Genomic DNA, 26,923 nt, shown 5'->3' on the forward strand with positions numbered 1-26,923 from the left:
GGGCTAAATAACGTTCATTACAATTTAAGGAAAAGTTCTCCCTTAACATATGGCTTTTGAATATCCCAAAGATGAGGGTAATCAAATAAGTTTGCCTAATACTGGTGCCAATTCCTAATTCTTTAAAAAAAAATACCCATAATTTATGTATAACTAGGACTTTGGTACAGATTAACAGATGGTCTATTTAAATATGAGTATTAAAATTAGAATAAGCATTCCCCCCCAAAGAATATCTCATAAGAGAACAGTGTGTGGGTTTTATCTTTGCTCTGCCTGCTTAATTCTCACTGGCATTGAGGGTGGGAACAGATCACGGGTGGCATATGGTCTTCTCACAAGCTTTACTTCCTTGGACTGCAGCGCTGAGTGCAGAGCCAGGATTTCTCCTGATGTTGTGCTGCCTACATATGCAGCTATCTTCACAGTTAGACTGAAACAGCATCATGTAAGCCTTCATAGCTATATGTAGCATGTCAGACATGTTGAATTTAGATGGCCTTCCAAAGGTCTGAGGTAAAACAAGCTAAAATTGTGCTATATTCTGTTACTGTCTGTGGCTGGGAATCAAAGCCTGTTTTCACTTACCCAGCTAATATGGCATACTGGCAGATTCATTCTAGGGAGCTTGTTCTCTGCTGTCAGTCTTTGTCCTCCCCCACCCAAAAATGATGGATCTGCAGTAAATATACTGCCTCCTTACACAGTCACTGACTATAATTGTCTTTCTGTATATCGAGACATTTTTACATGGCTTCCTATGGATGTGTTAAGTTGTAACATCCTTCTCCCTTTTTTGTTTTTCATACCATCAAGATAAGTAAGGCAGTGAAATGAAAAAGACTTCGCTAAGCCATTTTTATGACAGCATTCTTACAACACTTTAATTAATAACATCCTAAGGGTCTGTTTATTTGGCCGTGGCAGCTCCAAACCCATTCCCATGTTGCTGGTTTCTCACCATCCAGGGTTTCCAGTTTTCAGCACTGTAGTGCTACTGTTTTGTGGTGATGTGAAAATTTCATACTTAGTGAAGCATCCAGACACCTCAACTGTCTCCATGCAGCTATATTTAAAGCTTCTATTTGCATACCAGTTTATTCTGTGAACTGACTAACCTAGAGCATCCTTGCCATCCTAAGTGATTAGAATCATTATTCCGTATTTTAAGGCTGCATCTGCAGAGCAGGTTTGAAGCAGAGAATGGTGTAAATATTGCTCCATGCCCATTTTATCTTCACATCAACCCTATGAGGTGAGTAAGGTCAAGAAAATGTAACTGGACTTTATCTCATACTAATGCTTTGACAGTCTACTCAACAGGGAAAGGTGAATGGTAAACCAGCCTGAACAACACAATTTGCATCACATGAGCTATGCTTTAAACTTATGGGAAAAGAGTTCTTACATTGAGGTCCCTCCTCTGTGTTGCTTCCCCTTTTGAGCAAAAGCACTGAGCCAATAGTGAAATTGGTATGAGCCAGAAAGAATGGGGGAGGAACATTGGTTTTGTGGACAAAAGGACAGCAGAAGTGGCTGATGAAATGGACAGAGAGAGAGAGAGACAATTGGTGCAGTGGGAAAATTAATTTTAATACAACTCTGAATTAAAATTAAAATAATTTATCCCACTGCACCCCTTTTCTTGCTATTATATTGGTGAAAGGGATTACCAGTCCATTATTGATGATCCATATATTAAGAATGAGAGGAAATCTACATTAGTTTTGCTGTAATAGGTGAGATAATATTGGGGAAATGTAGAATGAAAACTACTTTGTCAGTCAGCTTTTATGTTTGGAAACCAGAGATGATTACCATCTCAATACAAAGCAGAGCAGCTATATTAACAGAAGTTGTCATGACGATCAATCACACAAGCTTCTAGAAATTTCTACTGTAACTTGGCAGCTGTTGTGGTAAATGCAGTAGCAACCTTAATAGGTGTATACAGAAACCATCCTGGTGAACCACCAAGCTCTACAATTATGATTTTTTAAATGTCCTTGAAGACAGATAGCTGGCTCATATGTTCTCCAAATGCTTCCAGAAAGATCAAATTGGACAGTATCTAGAGGTGATTGCTCAGGAGTATAGAGACAGGAACACTAGTTCTTTCTTAAGCAGGCATAGTAGGATTTTCAGTTTCCTGACAAAAGTGAGCATGGTCAAAGCATTCCTATAATGTGAAAAAGGCTCAGCAATTACGTTATTAGTTATAGCAAATTTCAAAGGATGCCAGCATAGGGGATTGAAAGGGTGCTCTCTCAACACCAAGATGCTTTCAGAAAATTATAGCAGTGACCCCCTTTTGATCTCTATGGAGATAAAAGAGAATAGAATCAATAGGCGCAAAATGGAAAGGAAGTACTTTTTAAAATAAATTCAGTTTTGCAGCCATAGATTCTGTTCTTTTTTTATCTCTGTGGATTGGGACTACTCTTTTTCTGTGTTCCTGTGTTCTGTGACATACTTAGCTAAATGGTAATCCAGCCCTATTACTCTGCCAATCAATGGACTGTGTACACAGGAATAATGTTTTCTAGAGACAACCCATCTCCAGACCAAACATAGAGTGCCAATCACTGGGCCGTGTGCACAGTAATAATTTTTTTCTAAAGATAATCCAGCTCCAGACAGCTCCAGACATAGGGTGCCAATCAAGTACATTCATGCCTATCTACCGTCATTCTAAAGTCTGTTTTTGGTGAGAGTGGTTTCTCATGTTTTTACAAACTATTCCAGAAAGGTCTATTCCAACTATATTTACTTCTAGAAACTGCTTAATTTACAGCCAGCAAAAAGCTATTGAGCCTTGTTTTGTGGGTAAGGCAAGTACAATAAAAATGAATGTAGTAGTCCCCCCCCTTTTTTTTGTGCAAATTCACCTGAATACATGGTGGTGTAATAACAAACAGAGAGAAAATAAGTCAAGATAATCCTTGTCACTATAGCCGGCACCTCTGTATGAAAGTTGGCAATGGGTAAGTGTGTCGTCACCTTTCAACTGACTCATGGTGACCCCATGAAGGTCCACATCATGGGGTTTTCAAGTCACGAGTGAGCAGAGGTGATTTGCCATTGCCTGCCTCTGCACAGCAGCCCCAGCCTTCCTTGATGGTGTTCCATCCAAGTACCAACCCTGCTTAGCTTCTGAGCTCTGATGAGATGGAGCTAGTCTGGGCTATTAGGGATGCTACAATAGGGGAAAGCACCCCAGAAAATATCTTTCTTTCAGAGACTCTGGCAGCATCTCAACTCAGGAACTTTTGACCTGAACAGATGGCAGAAAGGCAGGATGCAGGCTCCAAAAACTTCTGGTTGATGGATACCAGAAGTGAAGAGAAAGACATACTTTTGTTTTACAACACAAACATCACAAGTACCAAGTGGAAAACAGGATCCTTGACAGGAAAGGCGTGTAGCAAGAAGACATCTGCAAAGGTTCTTTTAATAGCCCTATGAGCTCATATACAATGAACAAGGTTTGCAAGATAAAATAATCAAAAGTCGTTTGGTATCTCAGCTGCAAATGCAGTTCTGGATAGATCAATTATTAGTGAAGAAGATAATTTTGGGTAACATCAAGCCGTTAAGCTAAAACTTAACACCTGTCCTAGGTAGTCATTTAATTCAGGTACCATCTCCCTCATAGGTCAGCCCCTTAGCCACTCACTGTCTGGATCCTGACCCCTGCATCAATAGGGTCTCAAACTCCTGCACCAATCAGAGTGCAGTCCTGAATCCCACCAGTGGGCACTCCAATTTTACACCCTTGGGACCATGACAGCTAGTTTTGCACCTATTTGACCAATGACTAGGCTTCACCAATGAAGCCCAGGTAAACTTAGGTCCATAAGAAGGGCACACCATGCCCCTCAAACTTTGTAGATGGTCTCAGTCATCTTCCACTACCACAACACTGCAATCTTGGATCCTCATATGTTCAAGACAGGCAGAGTATGACTAGGTAATTTTATCCTTGGCTAACACATCTTCACACTAGAATTGGTTGGATTTGTGTGCTTTATTTGTCTTGATTTTTATTATTGCTTATTGCCTTGAGTTTCCTTAGGATCTCTTAGATTCTAATCTGTATCCTGTTAAGTTAATAAAGTTAATTGCTGGTTGAGTGCTTTGTTTCCCTTGCATTTTTTCATTTCTAAAAATTTACTTCAATGAGTATGGGAGTTGTGTAGACAATAGACAGAACTATTCCAATTTTAGTGTTTTATGCTCTGACTGTACACATGTAGGGGGATGCTCTGATGTGACAGGCTTGGTACAAGGACTGATTTGGGTGACATAACAGATGTCATCAATCCTGGCCTCCCTACCTCCCCCCCTTTTTTCTGGTAGCATACAATTATGCTGGAGGGGGTCGCATGTCTGCCTGTTTGACAGAGCAGGTGCTATAAGTACTGTGCGCCATCTTTGGTTTTAATGTTTGGAATTTCACTATATTTTATTGTTTTAAATGTTTTAATGTGATACATATATATGTATGACTAGGATTTTATTGTTGTTACCTGCTCTGAGCCTGGCCTTGGCTGGGGAGGGCAGGTTAGAAGTTTTTTTAAAAAACAAATAAATAAAATAAAACATAATATGAAATTCTAGCAACTCTACAATCAAAATGTTTTATTTAGAGCAAACTACGTCATCTTCAGCCAGTATTGACCTCTGTTCCTCTCCAGGTTACAGATATGATGCTTCAAGACAAGCCTTATCCTGATTGGGGAAAGTCGGCCAGAGCTTTCTGGAAAAGGGGGAATACCAGGATCATTTTATTCTGGTAGGAAACAATATGACTGGGTTAATGAAAATGTCTGTATACTTGTTTAAAATATGGTAGGTTTACCCAAGACATACAGAATCAGGAACTGAAAGTATGGCTAATTCTATGATTCTCATAACTTCTCTATACCATCCCATACAGCACTCCACACCCAAAGAATCTGAAAGATCACAAAACAAGGCTATAGGTGAGCTTATGTATTGTAAAAACTTGGATACAAACATTCTAGTAGACAAGACCATAGAGGAGTCCTAGTTAGCCAGAGCATCAGTTTCTACTTTCCCTATGACGATAGTTTCTAATAGCAGGGTGTGAAGGAACAAGCAGAAGCAGACTGGGTGCTCCTCAGAAGCAACTACTGCCGTGACTGCACAGTACTGCTGGGACTTGCCATTGGCTCACTTGGAGCCATGCATCCTGCACAAGAGGTGCAGGCAGGAGCCTGAGGCAATAGGCACATTTTCTGCTGGATGCTCCTCACAGAGATTCCGTGGTGACTTTATGGCACCACAGGGGCTCAGCCTCTGACCTTCCTCTGTCCCAACTGTACAGGAGCTGGAGCTGTGGGAAAGCAGGAGACAGTCGGTACAGCAGCGCCCTTTACAAATGGTCACCTACAGCCAATGCCACTTTTGCCATAGGATCGTTACAGTAGTGAGCAGCACACAAAAAATGTGATGATTTACCAGTTAGTGCTCTGCAATTCACTGTAGGGTCACAACAACCCACGGATTGGAGGCCTTAATGATAGAGGTTTATAAAATAATGAATTGTTTAGAGAATATATATAGAAATAACTTCTTTCATAAGACTAGGTTACAACAGGGAGCAAGTCTAAACTCAGAAGTATTTCCCATTTTATTCAATGGGTCTTCTTCCCAGCAAAGTGCCCTTAGGATTGGCAGTATATTCAGGACAGGCAGGAGAAAAGGCTTCTTCAGACAATATAATAAGGTATGGAATATACTGCCATGGGATGTATTCGCTTAGGTGGCTTAAAAAGTGTTGTTAAATATATGATGGTCAAACAGAGCTGGGCTAGCCATTAGGCAAACCTAGGCAATTTCCTTTGATGCCAGATTTTGAGGGGTGCCTAAAAGGCAAGATGGTCCTCCTCCACTGGCTTGAATGGAAGCTTGGCAAGTGGCTTCTAGAATTTCCATATCTGTTGACTCTGGTCTTCCGTAGTTGCCATGATGGAACATGGAAGGCATTTGAAGAGCTTGTCTATTTTTGTTTTTAAGTTGTTCATTTGGAATGCCTAGTAAGTAAAGCATTCACCCTAGATTTCTCACCTTTCTCTCTGTTGAATGAGGAGGCACTAAAGTCATAATGCACCTAGGGCCGTGTTGGCGAACCTATGGCACGCGTGCCAAGTCTGGCACGTCGAGCCCTCTCTGTGGGCACGCGCAGGGGCGGCAGGGGCTTTGAAGGGAGCGCGGAGCCCTTCAAAGCCGCCCCCCTTCCCTGGACTCCCCACGGGGCCCCCCCTTGCCGAGCTGGGAGGAAACCTCAATATTCAGGTTAAATTGCCGTATTGGCACTTTGCGATAAATAAGTGGGTTTTGGGTTGCAGTTTGGGCACTCAGTCTTTAAAAGGTTCGCCATCACTGACCTAGGGTGTCGCAAACTTGAGCTGACCCTGAGGTCAGTCAATGACTGTTATCCATTAGCTGATGGAATCTCTATGTTCAAAGGCCGCATTCCTCTGCTTTTGCTAATGCACAACCAGTGGATGAGGTTGTTTCCCTCATGCCTTGTTTATAGGCTTTTTCGATGCATCTGGTTGGCTATTGCTGGAAGTGGGGTGCTGGATCAGAAAGAGAATTGGGATGATTTGGGAGGGCTTTTCTTATGTCCTTACCTTTTTATGCACACAGATCTCAGTCCAGTGGTATTTCTCTTGCTGGATTTGGGTACTGGAATCAGCTAGTAGTAATAAATGGTCCTAGCACACAAATAACAAAACAGAGTAGTAGTACTATGGAAAACTTTAAAGGAAGTACTTTTAAAATTTTATCAAATTTCTGGCCTTAGGGTAAATTTAACAAAATCTAATATGCTTTGCTGTAATATCCCCCTTATAATTCACATGAATACACATGAAGCTGCCTCATACTGAATCAGACCCCCCTTGGTCCATCAAAGTCAATATTGTCTACTCAGACCGGCAGTGGCTCTCCAGGGTCTCAGGCAGAGGTCTATTCACATCATCTACCTGCCTAGTCCCTTTAACTGGAGATGCCCAGGATTGAACCTGGGATCTTCTGCATGCTAAGCAGATGCTTTACCACTGAGCCACAGCCCCTCCCCTAATTGAAGATTGAAATCTTCTCCCACTTTAAATATACCATTAGTCCATAAGAGTTTTAAATACCTTGGCATATCCATCACTAAAAACTTGAATAGAATGTATCAATAAAATTATAAAAAAAGTGGAGTCAGATGGGCAAAGCAGAAAATAGCCGTTTTCTATGCACTCGAGTTGCTATGATGAAAAGTCTGTCCTTCCTAAATTATCCTTTCTGTTTTATATGTTATCTCTTCATAGTTCAGAAAAAATTCTGAATGATTGGCAGTTAAAATTATTTTTATTTATTTTTAATTCTAAAAAGCCAAGAACAGCTAAACTAAGATATCACTATCTTTGAGAAGGAGGATGGGGTATTCCAAATCTCTCTCTCTATTATGATACATATAAATGGAGACAGCTAATCCCTTGTTTATCCTTTTCCAAGGAAATAGGTTGGCCAGAGATAGAAAAATATAATTTCAAAGAGAGGGGGGATTCTAGTTATTGTATGATAATATCTTGGGTAAAAAGATGAAGTTGAATTAGCTTACAACCCTTTATGACCCTATATTGGTATGGAGGAAATGAACAAGGGATTATACAGGGATCTCTCCATTGACTCCCACTGGGTATCATCCAAAATTTGCTGCTGCAGAAAATTATGGTTTTAGGTGTAGAGATTCCAAATAACATTAATGGTTGCAAATTCTATGTTTTTAAATAATAGTAGTCAACTTTGGACTAAAGGGAGGATTCTTGAAGGGACTAAGTGGTTGTTGAAACATCAACTTTTAAGTTTTCTACAAAAGAAGAAAATTAAAGGTCAATTAAATAGAACTGAATTCGAAGATTTTATTTGGAGTATAGACAAGGAAGAAGGGAAATTAATCACTAAAATATATAGGATATTATTGAATCAGGGTTAAACTCCTTGCAAACAATTAAAAAGAATTGGGAAATAATTTCGTTTCCAGTACCTTGCCATAAAATTTTGAATATTGTTAGGTTAAGTTCAAGAAACACTTCTTTTCAACATCAAAATTAGACTAATTGGAAATTTTAAAATATGAAGGACAATATAAGTTCCTTTATTTTTACCTGCAGATGATGAAATAAAATTGCCCTAGGCAACACTTCATTAAATAAAGACATTTATGGTCTAAGTGTCAAACATTCAGTTAATGGTGAACTGGGTTATTCTAATAAGCAGTGAAAGAAATAAAAAACTCAATAACATTTTAAAAAATTGTATGGTAATGAATGGCATCAGTATTCTGTACTTTATTGAATTACTTATTTGAATAATCTGTGATGTAAGCAGCTTTGCTTATACACTTTGCCAAATAGAGCATGTACCATGGAAAACACCATTGGTATGAAGATATCAAATATGCTTAAGCATATTTCTAAATTGCGTTTCTGTTCTAAATTGCATTTTTGTTTTATATATACTTGGATACTTAAATCCAGTGATTGGAGTTGTGATAGGGTTGCCAGGTCCCTCTTTGCCACCAGCAGGAGGTTTTTGGGGTGGAGCCTGAGGGGGGCAGGGTTTGGGGAGGGGAGGGACTTCAATGCCATAGAGTCCAATTGCCAAAGAAGCCATTTTCTCCAGGTGAACTGATCTCTCTTGGCTGGAGATCAGTTGTAACAGGAGGAGATCTCCAGCTAGTACTTGGAGATTGGCAACCTTAAGTTGTGAATAGGCAAGACAGATCTTTCTACAAACCTGAAGAGGGCTCCAGGTTTGCAGAAAACTGAAATCTAAATAAAAAATATATTGGGGGGTTTAAATATCCAAAAATGATAAATGGAATGCCTGTAGCTTCGGTGCAAAAAAAAAAAACCCTCCGGGAGAAGAATAACAGGGCATCCAATGGAATATATTATATTCTAATAGCAGTCATCCAGACCTTTGGATACTTCAATCCAGTGACTGGAGCTGTGAATGGGCAAGACTAATCTTTCTACAAACCTGAAAAGTACCCCAGATTTGCAGAAAAAAACTGAAATCTTAAAAAAAAAAAAAAAAGATTGGGTAGTTTAAAAAATCCAAAAATGATAAAAGGACAAATCTTTCTACAAACCTGAAAAGGGCCCCAGGTTTGCAGAAAAGTGTGAAATCTAAAAAACAAACTAACTAAGAAAAACATTGATGAGTTTAAAATATCCAGAAATGATCACAGGCGTGCCTGTAGCTTGAAGCAACTGATTCCCTCAGTGGCTATTGCTAGGCAACCACAGCATTTCAAGGCTTCATTTTTGTGAGTAAAAGGCAGGGGAAGGGGACAGGGTCCTTTCCAGGCCTATTTTTGCCTTTGAGGGAGGACTCACTGGGGCCAGCCTGGCTACAGTTGCCATCTACAGGATGGGGAATTCTTGGGGATTTTGTGGTGAAGACTGAGGGCAGAGTTTGGGTAGGGAAGAGGCCTCAGAGTACAATGCCATAGACAATCCTCCAAATTAGTCTTTTCTCCATGGGGACAGATCTCTGTCATCTGGAGTTGAGTTGTAATTCTTAGGATTGCCAAGTCCAGGTTGAGAAACTCCTGGTGATTTGGGAATGGAGCCTGGGGAGGTCAGGGACCTCAGCAGCCATTTCTTCCAGGGTGACTAGGCTTGGCAACCTCCAGGTAAGGGCTGGAGATCACTTGGAATTACAACTGATTTCCTGATGACAGAGATCAGTTCCCCTGGAGAAAATGGTTGCTTTGGAGGGTGGAGTCTGTGGCATTATACCCTCCTGAGATCTCTTCCCTCCTCATACCTCACCATCCAAAGGCTCTGCCCCTAAATCTCCAGGAGTTTCCCAACCTGGAGCTGGCAACCCTAGGGGGAGTTGGGAGATCCGTTGTGATTCCAGGAGAGCTGCTGCCACCACTGTTGCTGGGGGGGGGGGAGTAGGTGGGCAGCTGGGAGGGCGGGGGGCAGAAAGAGAGAGCAATGGAGTGGGGGCAAAAGAGAAAGAAAGTGACAGGCATGGAGGAGAGAGAGTAAGAAAGAGGGCAGCAGGAGAAAGAGTGAGAGACCGAGAGGAGTAGGGGGAGAGGGGACAATACAAAAAGTGGGGGGTAATGGGATAGCTGTAGGTAAGTCACTTCTGACTTATGGGGTTTTCAATGCAAGAGGCATTCAGATGTGGTTTGCCATTGTCTGCCTCCACGTCGTCGCAACCCTGATATTCCTTGGTGGTCTCTCATCTGAATACTGGCCAAGGCCAACCCTGCTTAGCTTCCGAGATTGGGCTAGCCTGGGCTGTACAGGTTAGGGCTACATTTATAAAAATAAACATAAATGCTTTATTTCAACACACCTACTATAAAACAGAAAAAAATAGAAAATTGGCAGAAGTGGAAACAAATTATGTGGTACTTATGTTGTGTTCCTGTGTAGCCAGGAGCTGTCTAAATCAGCCCCTCCTCTGCTCTTTGAGGCAGCCAGTGCTGTCCCACAGCAACCCCAGTGGTGGGGAAGAGTCATTGCAGGGTGGGAGATTTAAAGACGTTAGAGGCTGCTTACTGCTTCAGTCAGGGAGAAGGTTACACTAGTAAGTCTAGCACAATAGCAGTGGACAGTAAAATGCTGCAGCGGCCGCTTCACCTTGCCTTCGGTACTATGGGAATCAGGCAGCTTTTATAGAAGATGTTTAGGGTAATGAAGTCCCTTCATTCATTCCTAACAGGAGAATTAAGCAGACACTTTAAGCAGATACTTTCCCCCTTTGGTAGTACTGGCATGGAGCCAACCTTCTTCCAAAGAGCCTTACTCCAATTTTAATGGCTCCTCCGTTGGAGGAGGAGTCTCCTTAGGCTGGAGGCAGGCTTCATAGTTTGCTCAGTGGAGTGAAAGTCTTTGTTCCACTGACTAGATCCACATACCGGTAACTTGCACACCTGGAGTATGAATGCATGTAAAAAGCATAGTCCATGATGAAGAAGAGTAGGTAGACAGCTATACCTTCCCTAAATTAGTAGTTCCTGAAGCCATAAAATCTCTTTTCATAATGGTGAGCCACTTGTCCAGGCTGTTAATTTGAACAAGGTAGTTGTGGAGAAGCAGTTAGGAGCATTTGTTTAAGGCGCAAATACCTTAAATCCATTCTTTACAGTTTCCCCAGCAACATGTGTTTCTCTATAGATAGCTTTCCACTGATGTGCTTTTAACAGTAACGTGTTTCTAAACCTACATTTTCACAATTTTAATTTGCTTCAGCTAGTGCTGAACATTGCTAAAAGAAGGAAAAATTGATATGGCTTATTCATCACCATTGATCAAGGTCGCTATGGGAGCCTCTTTAATTTACATATTTCATATTTATACAGCTTTTGTTATCATTTTGTACACAGTAGAACAGGGAAGATTTCTCCTGAAACAGATAGCCATGTCTCTCCAAAATAGAAATTAAACTTTGGAATGTAAAGCCGTTTTATGTGATATGCCTAATTGAGCAATTTCATATACATTTTGAATGGGAAGAGAGATCAAATGAAACTATGCAGGATCCCCTGCAGAGAGAGTCCCAGGGAAACTATGGACAGTTATTTATCATAAGCTCTCCTGAGACTTTCTTCATAAGAACAAATGAAACCACTTAAAACTGATCCTATATGGCCCTGGTGCAGAGATATCAATTGCTTGCTATCACCCTAATTTTTAACAATATTTATCTATCAGAATATTTATCCATCAGAATGATATTTAACACTAAGTCTCCTAACCAGGTCAGTATTTGTGGCACAGGAGCATTTTATTATTGTACTTTTAAAAATCCTCTTGTAAGACTCTAGTTGTACCTTTTGAATGGCAAGTTATTTCCAACCATCCATTTCTCTTATTGATTGTTTTACTCACAAGAATTTTCTGTAACATCCAAATACTACGTGCTATTTTTTTTGTATAATTGGATACATTTCTGCATCTCAGGAGGACATTCTCAACAATTGGGATCTTTGTTGTGGAATACCTCAAGGGTTGATTTTTTATCACCCATGCTGGTTTTATAGTTATGTAACACTGCAAAATGACTTACATCACTAAAGGTAGAATTAGTTGCATGTTGGTCCAAAGCTCTGGACAATGTCATTAGATGTAGCTGTTAGGGCTCTTGACCAGTTCTTTAAGGCTATGGTCAGGTGACTAAGGCAGAACAAACTGAAGCTTAAGACAGACATGATAGAGGTGACAGTGGCAAGCAAGGCTAATGTTTTACAGGGGATGTGCATATTACTTCTGGTTGGAGAGGAGATAGTATTTGCACAGCATGCTAGCAACTTAGAAGAGTACTTTCTAGCAGCTGCATTTGGTTCTCCAACTTTGTCCTTTTTTCAGACTCATCCAACCTGGCCACACTGATCCAGGCTTTTGTAACAGCTGGAATATTGTAATGTGCTCTGTGTGGGGCTCTCCCTGAAGGTGATGTAGAAACTACAACCGGTTCAAAATGCAGACGCTTGGTTATTATCAGGGGCCAAGATATGGGGACGTGTCTCACTGGTTTTAAAGCAAGTACATTGCCTACCACCTTGTTACCTCTGCTTATAAGGGTATGCGACTCCCTCTGCAAAAATTCATCCATTTTACTTCGTTCAGTGCAAGGGGTGGGAGCATTTTTAAATGGATAGCCCTGTTTCTTTCCCATTTGTCTATATTATTTTTTACATTGTCAGTTCACTCTGTATATTAGATAAAACATTAAAAATTGGTATCACAGCACCTGAGTAATGTTAAACTCCTCCAACCTTGTTTCCAAATCCAGTTCAAGATGCTACTGGTAACCTTAAAGTTCTCCGGGGCCTTGGACCCACCTGTCTGAATTACCCCTCCTGTTTGTTGGTCACTGCACCTTCTGGGCTTCCCCACCCACACCAGGTTTCTTGAGTAGCATTCAGCAGAACCCTTTCATTTTCAGCACTAGCCCACAGTTTATGGAAGACGCACACCTCTTCGGAGGTTTACAGAAGGTGCTACAAGGCTTTACTATTTGCCAGGGCAGTTAGTGGCACCTGAGCTGCAGGCATGGGGTATTCTGTGGGGTGTTTTATGAATGGCTTGTTTAATATTCATGGTTTAATGGGGGAGGGGGATTATAAGCCACCTTGAGCCACACCTGGAAAGGCAGGATAGAAATGTTTTAATAAATGAATAGGTCCATATGTGTCATGCTCTTTCAAACTGTAACGAGTTGGACGTCATACAGGTTTGTTTAGAATCCCCTGAAGTGACCCTGATAGAACTCCACAAAGTGTAAAATCTCTGAATAGCAGTCCAGATTGTACAACCGTTAGTGCCAATCATTTATTTTGATAGTTAAAACATTCTAGTTTTTGGCTGACATGACTATCCAAGAGCAGTGACTTTACAACTGAAGTCTTAAATTGGACTTCTTGGTCTTGATAAAGGGCAAAGGCAAGAAGGAATGGTTCCATGTGACTGTTTGTTTGCAATCTGAAGTAATAGAACTGGAGGGAAATGGAGCTGAACTTTTGGCCTCCTCTCCACTTCCTAACCAGTGCTCAGAGTTCTCCAAGTCCACAGAGCTACGGTTTTGAAAGCAGTTGTCACTGAGAGAGAGAAATATATTCTTTCTCATAGTGCCTGTTCGGCAAAGCCACTTTGTTCACACACTTATGTAATATGCATGTAATACCTTTGGAAAATTAGAACAGAAAAGATAGACCCTTTGCGGTCAATGTCTCCTTTATCACATTCATTTGCTTTCAGTTTACTTGTAGCAAGTCACAAAAGAGGGCTTTTAATGTTCTTGTTTGGTATTTCCTTTTAAAAAATACTTTATTTTAAAAATCAATATAGCTTTTTGCTCCAAAAGAATCTGCTGGTAGCCAGCTATGTCGAGGTCTCCAATCTTCCTTTGTAACAGAAATGAAATAATGAAAACAATGTGCTTATATTTTGCTGAAGGTAATTATATGTTGTCTGCCCACCGTTGTGAAAATAGGAAAAGCAATAGATAGAACCCAAGATAGATTAAAATGTCGGTAAATCACACGGTGTTAACAAAAGCCACCATGAAGGTTTCTTCATCATCTAACACAAATTCTTTTTCTTCCCTTTGTCCTTCATCCCAGGGTTTATTCACTTTGCTTTAAAAATCCATAACACAATGAAGAAGTCAGGGAATGAATAGCCTGGGGTTATTAGAACAACATATATGATGTAAACCTTTCAGATGTATAGATTCCAGATACTGCATTCTTTCCATGGCTTTATGTTGAAGATTATACAATCTATTTATTGTACCAACTAATGCACTTGAAGGTATGGCTTAAAGAGACTTCGGAATAATGTTGACAGTTGCCTGTTAAGTGTTTCCCATCTTATTGTACAATTCATATCCTTTTTCTTACGGAGCTGGTTAGCATTTCTTTTGCAAAGGACCTTGACTCTAATTTGGAGCTTGCTTTATATGGAGTGGGTCTTACAGAGCAAATGGAAGCCATTTTGGTGTTCTAGTGAATGGGTACCCCCCCCCCCCCCCCGCATCCCCATAAACTTCAGTGGAGTGACACCTGGAACTTCAGCTGCAAAAGAATATTGGGGGACTCTGTCATTTTTCTCACTCTGAAGCAAAACTATTACATCCAAGCCTAGCAAATATTTTTGAGCATTCTGACTTTTGTTGTATCATCATTAATTGATTTGGCTGCATTGTAGCATAAATTCAATTGCATTGAGTATAAATGTCATCAGGGAAAGAAAGAGGCCCAGGTCCATAGATTGCATTCAAATGGAGCTAGCATACATTTATAATGTGTTAGTTGCTTCAGCAGCATAAGCTTACTCCGAAACATGTTGGCTAAGGCCGAGGATATTACAAAACCTCCCCCCACCCCCGCTGCCACTGTTAATTAAACTTTCTCCTTGAAACAGTTCTAATTGGTTGACCTCTAGAGCAGATCTGGATTTTTGCCTCCGCAGCATTTACAAAACAATATTCTTTGTTTGCTGTATGCTTTTTTATCCATTATTTAGCCAGAGTCCTCCTCCTTGGGTGGATTGAATTGAGCTACTAACTTGAATTCTGAATTCACCTGACATAAATAGAATGTGAGATGCCTTGGGCGGCCGTTTTTTGTTCAGACTTTTTTTAAATCATAGGGCACAGAGCACAGAGCACAAAGAGCACATAGGGAGTTGTGGGACATAGAATGGCTTTGGAGATCTTCCTTCTCACTGCAACAGAAAGGGCTTCCCAGCAAGCCACTACTCCTAAAATCTCAGTACTGGTTTAAGGAGCTGTGGTCTGAAAATGAAACTGGGACTTGCCCAGTACTTGCTTTAGTTATGCAAATGCTTGTAGCCAGCAAAGAACAGCAAAGGAGGGCATCTCTTCCCATGCAAGGAATGTGACACCTAGGAGGTAATGGAGACATGGGGATGCCAAATGCTGAGAAAGATAGGAAGTGCTGACTCTTAAGGGGACGGGCAAACAGAAGTTGAGATGGAGGTCCATTTTGGAAGGCCAATTCTGGGAATAATTTGGAGGAAGGAGCTCTCACATCTGGGCTCCATCTTGCTAGGAGCAATTACCACATGGAGTTAACAAAGGGCTGTAATTTTAAGAATAAGGAGCCTACCCTAAAATAACAACAGCCAAGATATGTTTAGCAGAGGAGTGTGTGTATGTGCCTTTACTTTGTAACCTTGCTTGATCTGTTGCTGTACAGAGTGTGTTTGTGGACATTTCCTTTTTAACAAATTTCTTTTTACTTTAAATGTTGGAAGTTTGTTCTCTGTAACCATTATAAGCCCCACTTGAACACATTACTAAAAGAGTGCCAGGGGAAGAGAGGCAGTTGGACACTAGATCCCCGGAAATGTGCAAATGCAGTTAGCCATCTCTTTGAAGGCTAGTTGGAGCAAAACCAGGAGACACAGGCCCGTAGGTGGAGCCTGTAAACAAACAGCATCACAGATGGTGTACTAGGAGCGCTGGCCCTATTAGCAGGAAATACTGTAGTCAACAAGCTGGTGGCAGCGTAGATATCCAGAGAGAAGCAGGAATCCCTCCAGGAGTCAGGTAAGCTCTGGAGAGTGGTGCTTCACTGGCAGAGATCCAGGATGACCATTGAGTGTCCTGACCCCTTGGAGGACCCAAAGCCATAGAGCACTGGCAGGTCAGCCGGGTACTCTGTGACAGTATCTATTACATATATATATAAATCTCATCTTGAGAGAAAGGCATTATAGAAATTTTTAACTAATATTTTGTTTAGAATTTATTTAGAAAATTTATTTAGAATTTATTTATTTAGAAAATTTGTACAACACCAGCGTGGTGTAATGGTTAAGAGCAGCGGCCTCTAATTGGGAGAACCAGGTTTGATTCCCCACTCCTCCACATGAAGCCTGCTGGGTGACCTTGAGCTATTCACAGTTCTCTCTGAACTCTCTCAGCCCCACCTATCTCACAAGGTGTCTGTTGTGGGGAGGGGAAAGGAAGGTGATTGTAAACTGCTTTGAGACTCCTTAAAGGTAGAGAAAAGCAGGGTATAAAAACCAACTCTTGTTTCCATATCTGCTTGAAGTGACTCACAACAGTAAAAGCAGTATAAACAAATCATACCAATATCAATAAAGCAACCCAAGACAATAACATAAATAAATCAAAAGAAGTCTAGTTGTTGTTGTTGCTGTTGTTCTAGCACAGATAGTTTATATAGGAGCCAGAATGCCTTTAAGATGCTGCCCAGGTGTTTTTTCATATTATCCCATCTGTTTGTGCTATTTGACAGCTTATGGCAATGGTTCCTGTGTTAATGGTGGCTGTTCCTAAAGTGCTGAGTCAGCGCAGTATCCTGGGTACAAGGAGGGTACGGAAAAAGTATGCGCACTGTGGTTATCAGTCAGGATGCTTCGTTTGGCTCCAGAGTGTACACTGTAAATTATCCACTGGCAAAATTTCAAGGCCTTCTGGGCTGGTTCTTCATGGGGCCTAAAACAGTGCCCCTGTAGTGGAAGCAGCAGTGAATGAGATGGAGGCGCATGGTGACAGCCTCCACACACTCCATCCCCATGCTGCTCACTGCATGAAAAAGCCCTGTTAGTAGGCTAAGCTCCACCCTCTTCCCGAATTGGCTGCAGACACAACCTCCAGGTGGGGATTCTGCCTACAGCTGTTGTGCCATTTCCCTTTTAAGCTGGAGCAGAAGTTTTTCTTCCCTCTGACTTAAAGGGGAAAGACCTGGGAGCCCCACGAATCATGCTCAGAATAAGCCCAATGGCATGTGGAGGTTCTTACAAGGGGAGGAATTCTGTGTTCCACCCAGGGAAAAATCACCACGTGGAAGCAGCCCTGGATCCCTAATGTACTACAAAAAATTGGTTTTGAGGCCAAAGGTGATCACTAATAAATAAATATCACACCTCTGACTCTTTCCATTTTGGTCTTCCACAGGGTTGACAAGTGCCTGGAGAAAAAAAAGTCCTGTCCCTTTGATAGAGGTTTAATTGGATGTCATTTACCAGGTGATGTTCTTTGCTTCCAAGCCAGGAAAATCTTCAGCTGCCCAGTTCCATGCATTAATCCTCTATTGAAAAGACAGGACATGTTTCCCAAGCCTATTGGAAACCCTATTCCTCCAGTGGAAGAAAAGCAATAATTTTATTGGGTCAATTAATGTATGGAATTCTGACAACAATCTTTTATACTGTTTGGAACACTTCAGACATAGTTGTTCAATGCAAAAAAATAAAATTAAGTTGCTGGTATGAGTTCACCCAGTAAAACTTGAGTGTTTTCGTAGAATGTAGTAATGGCCACTAGTTTACTTGGCTTTAAAAAAACAATTAAACAAACTTGTGGAAAACAAGTTCATTAGTGACTCTTAGCCACAATGACTAAATAGGGTTTCCTTGTTCAGCAGCAGTAAGTCTCTGAATACCAGTGCTGAAGGACAGCAATAGGGTAAGGCTTTGGCCTCCAGACCTGTTTATAGCATCTTGTTTCACACAGTGATGATGTACCTAGATGGACCATTGATTTGATAGCTGCTCTTATGTCTTTGATTTACATCCTTGTAATGAAACAAAGACTTGCAGCACACTGCACAAGAACTGAGAGCATGTGTTCTTTGTTCATGAAGATTACATGAAATCGCTGTTAATCACTAATTTAACTGGAAGATCTTTTGTTACGATAGAGCACGCTCCCATTTTGCAAGAGAGAATTTTGACTTTATGGCCTTATCTCTGGCTTTTAAAATTCTAACAGTATCTCATGTGGGTTTTTGGAGATTTATTTTTCATAGCTGCGAAAGGGCAAGGCTCTTCTGGTCTAGGGACTTCTGTTCCAGGCATGCCATCTGACTACTGGCAGGCATTTTTAAAAAATTTCTTCACCAGTCTAATCCCTTTGCTCCAGATGATGGTTCTCCTACACGAAGACAGATGATGTTGCTACAGCCATCATTCCTTTGTGTGTATGAAGTGGTGGGAAGCTACTTTATGCATGCAAGGTGGGAAGCAGCTGCATGCAGACGCAATGGAGAGCTGATCAAATAACCAAGGAGACCTTAGTGGAAATCGCATAAAAAAAGAGAGACAAAGATAGACAAAATAGAGGTTTTTTGGCAAGTGATAGAGCTCCCCCCACCATGAGATGTGGGTGCTTCTGTATCACACCAGAAGTGACATCATTGTGCAAGGACATTGATCTCCGCCCCCTGTACTGCCTCCCAAAAGCTCCCGCCAGGTGCCAGGACAGACCTGGAAACCCTACATTGATAGTTGCAGATCTTTCCCTCACTCCCCTTCTCTCAACAGTTCTTTCTGTCCTAGGGAGGGTTATTCTCTGAGCTGTGGGACTGCATGGACTTTTAGCTACATTGGACCAGAGGGCTGCAGTGCAACTCAGCTAATAAGAGAGTGGGGAAGAGAGGGTGGTTTTTTCCTCTTCCCCTTTCCCACATTAGCCTCCTGACCCATGTCGCCATTAATCCACAACCCCAGTGATAAACATTCCCAGGGTCAGAAATGGCTGCTATGGAGAAAAATAAGATCTGTGATTCTTCTGCCCATGGATTGCTGTATCTAACTCACTATCTGTCCCTCTCACCAAAGATGGTGTTCTTGAGATGGGAAATGTTCTGATAATGGGTGATTTCAATTATCTTCACATTTGTGGGGTAAATATAAATTATGGTCACAATAAAAATAAAATCCTTGTGATGCAAACATTTATTCATAGAACCAACAATGAAGGAAGTCACCCTTTGAAATTCTGAGTGTTGCCTAGGACCTAGTTCGTGATGTAATCTATGCACAACACTGTAAAATTCAAAATATATGTGAGTGCAGACTGCCTAGGAAGTTCAACAGATTCACATTTAAGTTCAGAAGAATTTCTCAACAATAAAAGGATTACTTAAAAGGAAGTTAGAGGACAATTAGGAAGGTCAGATCCCTTCAGGAGGCTTGAAAGGTATTTAAAACCACTATTTCAGAAGGTCAGCTAAAATGTGCACCACAGATTAGAAAGAACATGAACAAATCCCAGAGAAGCAGCCATCGTTAAATAGTGTCACAAGAGGCACAAAAGCTTTGTGGAGATCAGTGGGCTGAAATGGGAGTCAGGAAGGCTCTATTCTGCCACTGGAAAATTAGCCCAGCTCTAACCCTTGGTTTGAATATGCTGACTTTTAATTATTGTTACAAACTTTTTTTGTCATCAATTCATAGCCTACTTATGCCAACCCTGTAGGTTTTTCAAGGCAAGAGACATTCAGAGGTAGTTTACCATTGTCTGCCTCTGTATAGCAACCATGGATGTACTTGGTGGTCTCCCATCCAAATACTAACCAGGGCTGACACTGCTTAGCTTCTGAGATCTGACAAGATCAGGCTAGCCTGGGCGTTTTAATGATCATTGAATTATCTGTGGTTGTACTACGTTTTATTAAGTTATGATATTTTATGGTTGTATTGCTGCTTTTAAAATTGTTTGTTGTAGTCTGCTTTGATTTTTAATGCTCCGTCTTTCAGATAAAAATCTATTTATTTATTAAGAAATAATGGTGGCAAAGCTCTAACAGATTTTATATATTCAGCCATTCAAGAAGCTTTTGACCGAGGTCAAAATTAAGGGAGAGGCTCGTATAAATGGGAGCTTTCTCAATAGATGAAACCACGCAGAGGAGTCTCTCACAAATCTATTTTGTGATTGATGCTATTTTATATATTAATAAATCAAAAGGAATCTGTGAGGTATCCGGTTGGCCAATGGCACAGAATTATTCAGGATGGTAAAACCAAAAGCAGACTGTGAAGAACTCCCAAAAGTTCTCTCCCTACTGGATGAACAAAATGATTCAAGACTCTCTTGGATAAAAAAAAATCTCTTGGATTTGTTCATGTAGACAGTGATGGACAAAAAAAATCTTAACCACATCAAGACTGATGGGGTCAGAATCAGCAACAACTATATAGGAAAGAGACCTTGGTTTCATATTTAACAATACACTGAAGACATCAAGCTCAACCTGCAGTGAAAAAGCAACCCCACAACTAGAAATTATTAGTGGTGGTGGAAAGTGCCATCAAGTCACAGCTGGCTTATAGTGACACCGTAGGGTTTTCAAGGCAAGAGACGTTTGGAGGTGGTTTGCCATTGCCTGCCTCTGCTTGGGCTGAGAAAGTTCTGAGAGAACTTTCTATGATAGTCTCTTGCCTTGAAAACCCTATGGAGTCACCGTAACTCAGCTGCGACTTGATGGCACTTTCCACCACAACCATATTACCTGTACGATACTGTTGGGAAAACTTGTAGTCATCATTCTGTAAGCATTTTCTTTTTAAAGGTTATCCAGTCTTTAAATGAAAGGTGTTAAATGTTCTAGTGACTAAAATTACCACCTTCTTTAGTCTGCATGTAAACACATTTTTAGCCTTCATGTTTTTAAAGATATGTAGCCTTCCTTACTAAGAAATTTGACACAGATACATTATAAGACCAATTTGCACAACTTTCTGGGCCTGTGATAGGTAGGGTTGCCAACCTCCAGGTACTAGCTGGAGATCTCCTGCTATTACAACTGATCTGCAGCCGATAGAGATCAGTTCACCTGGAGAAAATGGCCGCTTTGGCCATTGGACTCTATGGCATTGAAGTCCCTCCCCAAACCCCGCCCTCCTCAGGCTCCACCCCAAAAACCTCCTACTGGTGGCAAAAAGGAACCTAGCAACCCTAGTGATAGCTGTGGATAGCACTTGTTGTCATTGTTTTGCAGCCAGGGTAAACTAGATGTGTGCATAACCACCATGTACAGGATTTTGTAGTCATCATTATAAATATTTGGCAATGCAGAGTGCAAGTTGAATTCTAGAGCATGGTGTCAGATGCACACAAGATAGTTACAATCTGGGAGCCAAGCATTTCTCAAATTTCAGGTGATTACTGTGTGCCCAGTGATCATCTGAAAAGCCCATAGATTCAGGGTTGTACACATAGTCACCGGAACCGGATATAGGACCGCCAAGCCCCCAGTTGGAAACATTTAAAAACCTCACCAGTGTTGTGTGATGCTGTCATTATGCTTGTGACACAGCACCCCCACCATGTCCCAACCCTCAACCCTCCCACCAATTGCCAGCGTTATGTAATGGTTAAGAGTGGTGATTTGGAGTGGTGGACTCTGATCTGGAGAACCTGGTTTGATTCCCCACTCCTCCACATGAGCAGCGGAGGGTAATCTGGTGAGCTGGATTTGTTTCCCCACTCCTACACATGGAGCCAACTGGGTGACCTTGTGCTTGTCACACTCAGCCCCACCTGCCTCACAGGGTATCTGTTGTGGGGAGGGGAAGGGAAAATGATTGTCAGTTTGATTCTTCCTTAAGTGGTAGAGAAAGTCAGCATATAAAAACTAACTCTTCTATATTTACAAGAGTACAGCCACAGTAATGAACCACAGGAAGAGTTCAAGAAATTTCAAAATGACTTTGCCTTTTAGCTTTTCTTACAGCAAGGTTTTTTTGTTTTGTTTTGTTTTTTACAACCAGGAAGGGGGGATAATACATGTGTATGCACTTTAGAAATGCTATATTCGTCATCCGCTGTGAAACATTCCAGAGATTACAATGTGTTTTGGGCAGCTTCTGGAAACATCCATTTTGCTTTAATCTATACACAACTTCAATTAGTGTTCAGGTCAGTAAGTGGAAGACTTTTATGGCATCAATCATTTTGGGTTAAGGAGTATGTAGACTACAGGCTTACTAATGGAATGGAAATAATGCTTGGAACCGCTCCAGAACAGTCAAAGTCTCAATGGAACAATTAAATATGTATGAATAATGTTTGTAGTGAAGTTCAAACACATCATCCTGAGGCGTATATTTTTAGGTTTTAATATATTCACAAGTTTTTTTTCTTTGTGCAACTGTGGGATGGTCCCAAAACACTACACAAAACTGTCTGCAGCATCGTACATGTAGATTCTGACTGGCACATACAGCAACAGTTATTATTTATAATTACTGTTTCAGGAAGCTGAAACAGATCTTGATGGGAATTCACAGTTTAGAATTCTGGTAGAGAGAGCCTTTATCCATTAGTTTATTCAGTGTTATTCAGCATACGAAAACACACATATGCAGCATGGGATGCCCCTCAGCCTCCCACTTATCCGCCAAGGGCAGGGAATTGCCCACCCTGAGCCCCAGTATCCCACCCTTGAGGAATTGTGGGGCAGGAGAAAGAATGGCCTTCAAACGTTGATGCTCTAGAAATTTCTCTCTATGGTAGAGACATCACTGTCAGGAACCCAGAGATGTAAGGCACTTTGAGGCTTACCAGGAGTTTCCTGGGACCCTGACAGGTGCTTGCTTTCCCTGGAAAGAAGGACATAAAATGCACCTGTACCTGCCAGGAAGGGCAAGATGAATATCTGTTGTAAAACATGATCTGGGTATTGAGATGTGTGGGACGTGTGGCCATGAATGGTTGGGAGATGAGGGTTCACCACCCATGTGGAAACGACCTCCCTAATTCTGGATTGTGTAAGAGACTTCCAGTTAGTTGGGGCAGGAAGAGTTAAAAAGTTGGAAACATCCAGTTAGTGTTGTTCAAATGCTAGGGATCATATTCCCCTGCATGGAGCAGATTACCCTCCCCTGTTATCCCACCCGCCTTTCACATGTACAAGTGTTGTGCATGGGCACTGCCATGTGTTTAGGATGGACTGAATCATGCCCAGAACTTCGGTTCCTTAAGTGTGGGTAGTAAATTTGAAACGTTCAAATTCCAATATAATAAAACCCACATTAATTGGTTAGATTAGATTGTCAAACCTTACGGTTTTTTTAATGTGCTCACAAAGGATCTTGAATAACTGAAGTTACTTGTGTTCAGTGATAACAGTGTAGAATATTCAGCTAGTAGAAAGGATATATTGCAGGCTAGCAGTACTTTTTTCTGAAAAAATGAATTATCATAGTCAAAGATATCTTGGTATTTGCAGATGCTACAGCTAGTGTTAGCTAAATGAATACCGTATATACCCATGTATAAGCCGACCCGCGTATAAGCCGAGGTGCCTAATTTCTCCCCAAAAATGGGGAAAAATTAGGCACCCACGTATAAGCCGAGGGTCGGCTTATAACCCCTCCCCCCCCCGCAGGCTTACCTGACAGGGCTCTCCAGCGGCGAGGGTCCGGCGGCGGCGTGGCCCGGGGGGGCCTGGGCAGCCTTCCTGCGGCTGCAGGAGGCTGCCCCAGGCCGCTCCCGGTGGGAGGAAGCGGCGGCGAGGCCCAGGGGGACCCGGAGCAGCCTTCCTGCGGCTGCAGGAGGCTGCCCAAGGCCCCTCCCGCCCGGGAAAAATGGCGGGGGGGCGGGATGGGCCGGGGCAGCCATCCTGCGGCTGCAGGAGGCTGCCCAAGGCCCCTCCCGCCCGGGAAAAATGGCGGGGGGGCGGGATGGGCCGGGGCAGCCATCCTGCGGCTGCAGGAGGCTGCCCAAGGCCCCTCCCGCCCGGGAAAAATGGCGGCGGGGGGCGGGAAGGGCCGGGGCAGCTATCCTGCGGCTGCAGGAGGCTGCCCCAGGCCGCTCCCGGTGGGAGGAAGCGGCGGCGAGGCCCAGGGGGACCCGGAGCAGCCTTCCTGCGGCTGCAGGAGGCTGCCCAAGGCCCCTCCCGCCCGGGAAAAATGGCGGGGGGGCGGGATGGGCCGGGGCAGCCATCCTGCGGCTGCAGGAGGCTGCCCAAGGCCCCTCCCGCCCGGGAAAAATGGCGGGGGGGCGGGATGGGCCGGGGCAGCCATCCTGCGGCTGCAGGAGGCTGCCCAAGGCCCCTCCCGCCCGGGAAAAATGGCGGCGGGGGGCGGGAAGGGCCGGGGCAGCTATCCTGCGGCTGCAGGAGGCTGCCCAAGGCCCCTCCCGCCCGGAAAAAATGGCGGGGGGGGGGGCGGGAAGGCCGGGGCAGCCATCCTGCAGCTGCAGGAGGCTGCCCAAGGCCCCTCCCGCCCGGGAAAAATGGCGGCGGGGGCCGGGGGGGCCGGGGCAGCCTTCCTGCGGCTGCAGGAGGCTGCCCCAGGCCGCTCCCGGTGGCAGGAAGCGGCACGGGCCCGGCGGCGGCGGCGGTAAGTTTCCCCCTCCCTCCTCTCTCCCTCCCCCCGTATTGACCCGCGTATAAGCCGAGGCTGGCTTTTTCAGCCCATTTTTGGGGCTGAAAAACTCGGCTTATACGCGAGTATATACGGTACCTTTAGTTTGCTTGTGTTGTAAATTCAAAGAGCAAAAAAGAGCCCTTAGATTATTAGGTGAGAGTCAGCATGGTCTAAAGGTTAAGAGCGGTGGGACTCTGATCTGGAGAACTGAGTTCGATTCCCCACTCCTCCAGATGAAGCCTGCTGGGTGACCTTGAGCCAGTCACAGTCCTCTCAGAACTCTCTCAGCCCATGCAGAGGCAGGCAATGGCAAACCACCTCTGAACATCACTTGCCTTGGAAACCCCAAGGGGTGGCCATAAATTGGCTGTGACTTGACTGCACTTTACAAACACAGATTATTAGGGTTTGCTTTTTGCTTTTATGTGGGAGCCCCGTGGCGCAGAGTGGTAAGCTGCAGTACTGCAGTCCAAGCTCTGCTCACGGCCTGAGTTCGATCCCGATGGAAGTTGGTTTCAGGTAGCCAGCTCAAGATTGACTCAGCCTTCCATCCTTCCGAAGTCAGTCAAATGAGTCCCCAGCTTGCTGGGGGTAAAGGGAAGATGACTGGGGAAGGCCCTGGCAAACCACCCCGTAAACAAAGTCTGCCTAGAAAACGTCGGGATGTGACATCACCCCATGGGTCAGGAATGACCCAGTGCTTGCACAGGGGACCTTTACCTTTTTAATTGTGCAGTTTAGGATGCTGGTATATAAAACAGCTTAGGGTGCAGGTATATAAAAGTTGAAAATGTAATAATTCTGTTCAAGCAGAAGACTGTATGGGTCTAACTGCCCTATTGAGCCAGACTAACAGTGCAGTCCTGAAGGGGGGGCTGAACGGGGTTTAGATGCAGTGTGACCCCTGCCCCAGTGTAAGTGCCACTTACACCGGCTAAATGGGCATTTATGCCAGTGCAAGGCCACTTACGCCAATGTTGGTAAGCCGTGCAGCAGCTAGAATTTTGCGTCCGTAGAACACTGCTTTTGTGATTCACAAAGGAAAGCTGTATCCAAAGGCTCCAGTTGAAAGTTTCAGATGAGAAACAAGATCTTCAGAACATGAATGATAATATATCCAGATAATTGCCTTCTTTGCAGAGCACATACTGGGGGCAGCTGTTGTTCTGAAGGTCAGCAGTTCTTTTTTATGTCTTTCATTTCAGATGTTACAGATACTTTAAATAGACTTTGGGTTAGAACAGTACAGTTCTATCACATCATTGATACCAGACTACAGGGAATCCACCCACAATTTTTTTTTACCTTTATTAGAAGTGACTGATTGCTTTTCTTACCTTGGCACTCATACTGTCTTCACGGCCTGCACAAGGTCCAGTTGGTACGCAGTCTTGACCATCCATTTAGAAAGCACTGATTCAGGCAGCCCTGTGAGTTCAGTTGGTTCATTTGTTGTTGATTCATTCACCTCAAGTAATGGGATTTTCTAATAATTAGACTTAGTACCACTGGCGAGGCATCTAAGCAAAACCAATAGATTAAGAGGATTGCCGGTAATGCAATTACTGGTGGGAGATGTATGAATATCCCCCATATGAAAACAATATCATCCTAATGTGTAATTTTAGTGATACCATTAGCAGAATGACAGTTTGCGTTCCAGTAATGACATGCACCACTGACTGATAGTGGCACGGTGAAGCAAAGGCAATTTATCTAAAATAAACAGGAAAGCAAAGTCAAGCATGGTTTAAAACTTCAGACTGTTATTGGGGGGGGGGGGACCCTGCATGCCAGCTAGTTCTGTTATTGCCAACAAGACTCATTTTATTCATTGTAAATAGTGTCAAATCATAACCACTCTTCCACATTGGGAAATGGTATTTATGCAGTTTAGCTTTGATATCCTAAAGATGCTACATTTGCAAAAAATAAAAAAAGGTTCCTTACTCGCAGTATTATTTACATAATGGTAAAAGGTTCAACTGCAAACTCTGAAAGATCTGTTTCTTGGGGAAAATGGTGAGAGAAATTATGTCAGCATGGCTACAATGCATATGCTAAGAAAGGAACAACTCTAGGATTGCACCGATGGACTTGTGACTCCCAATTTTGAAAGGTCTCACGTACCTTCATATCTTGGTTCCCATGATGATTGATGAGGTTCAGGTGCTGGCACAGCAGGTCTCTTGTGTTTTGCATTGCATGGCCTACTG

General features: G+C 42.7%; 1 protein-coding gene across 2 annotated transcripts in view; it reads left to right on the forward strand.

The window, feature by feature from the left end:
- The window catches only part of TMEM117 (transmembrane protein 117), a 238,634-nt gene that overhangs the window by 143,637 nt on the left and 68,074 nt on the right, over positions 1 to 26,923 (forward strand). For both annotated transcript variants that reach the window (XM_056846852.1, XM_056846853.1), the window contains one exon: positions 4,698 to 4,795. In XM_056846852.1, coding sequence (XP_056702830.1) covers positions 4,698 to 4,795 — 98 coding nt within the window. The remainder of the gene's footprint in view (positions 1 to 4,697; positions 4,796 to 26,923) is intronic.

This window comes from Euleptes europaea, chromosome 3 (genome assembly GCF_029931775.1).
Source record: "Euleptes europaea isolate rEulEur1 chromosome 3, rEulEur1.hap1, whole genome shotgun sequence".
NCBI classification, from domain to species: Eukaryota; Metazoa; Chordata; class Lepidosauria; order Squamata; family Sphaerodactylidae; genus Euleptes; species Euleptes europaea.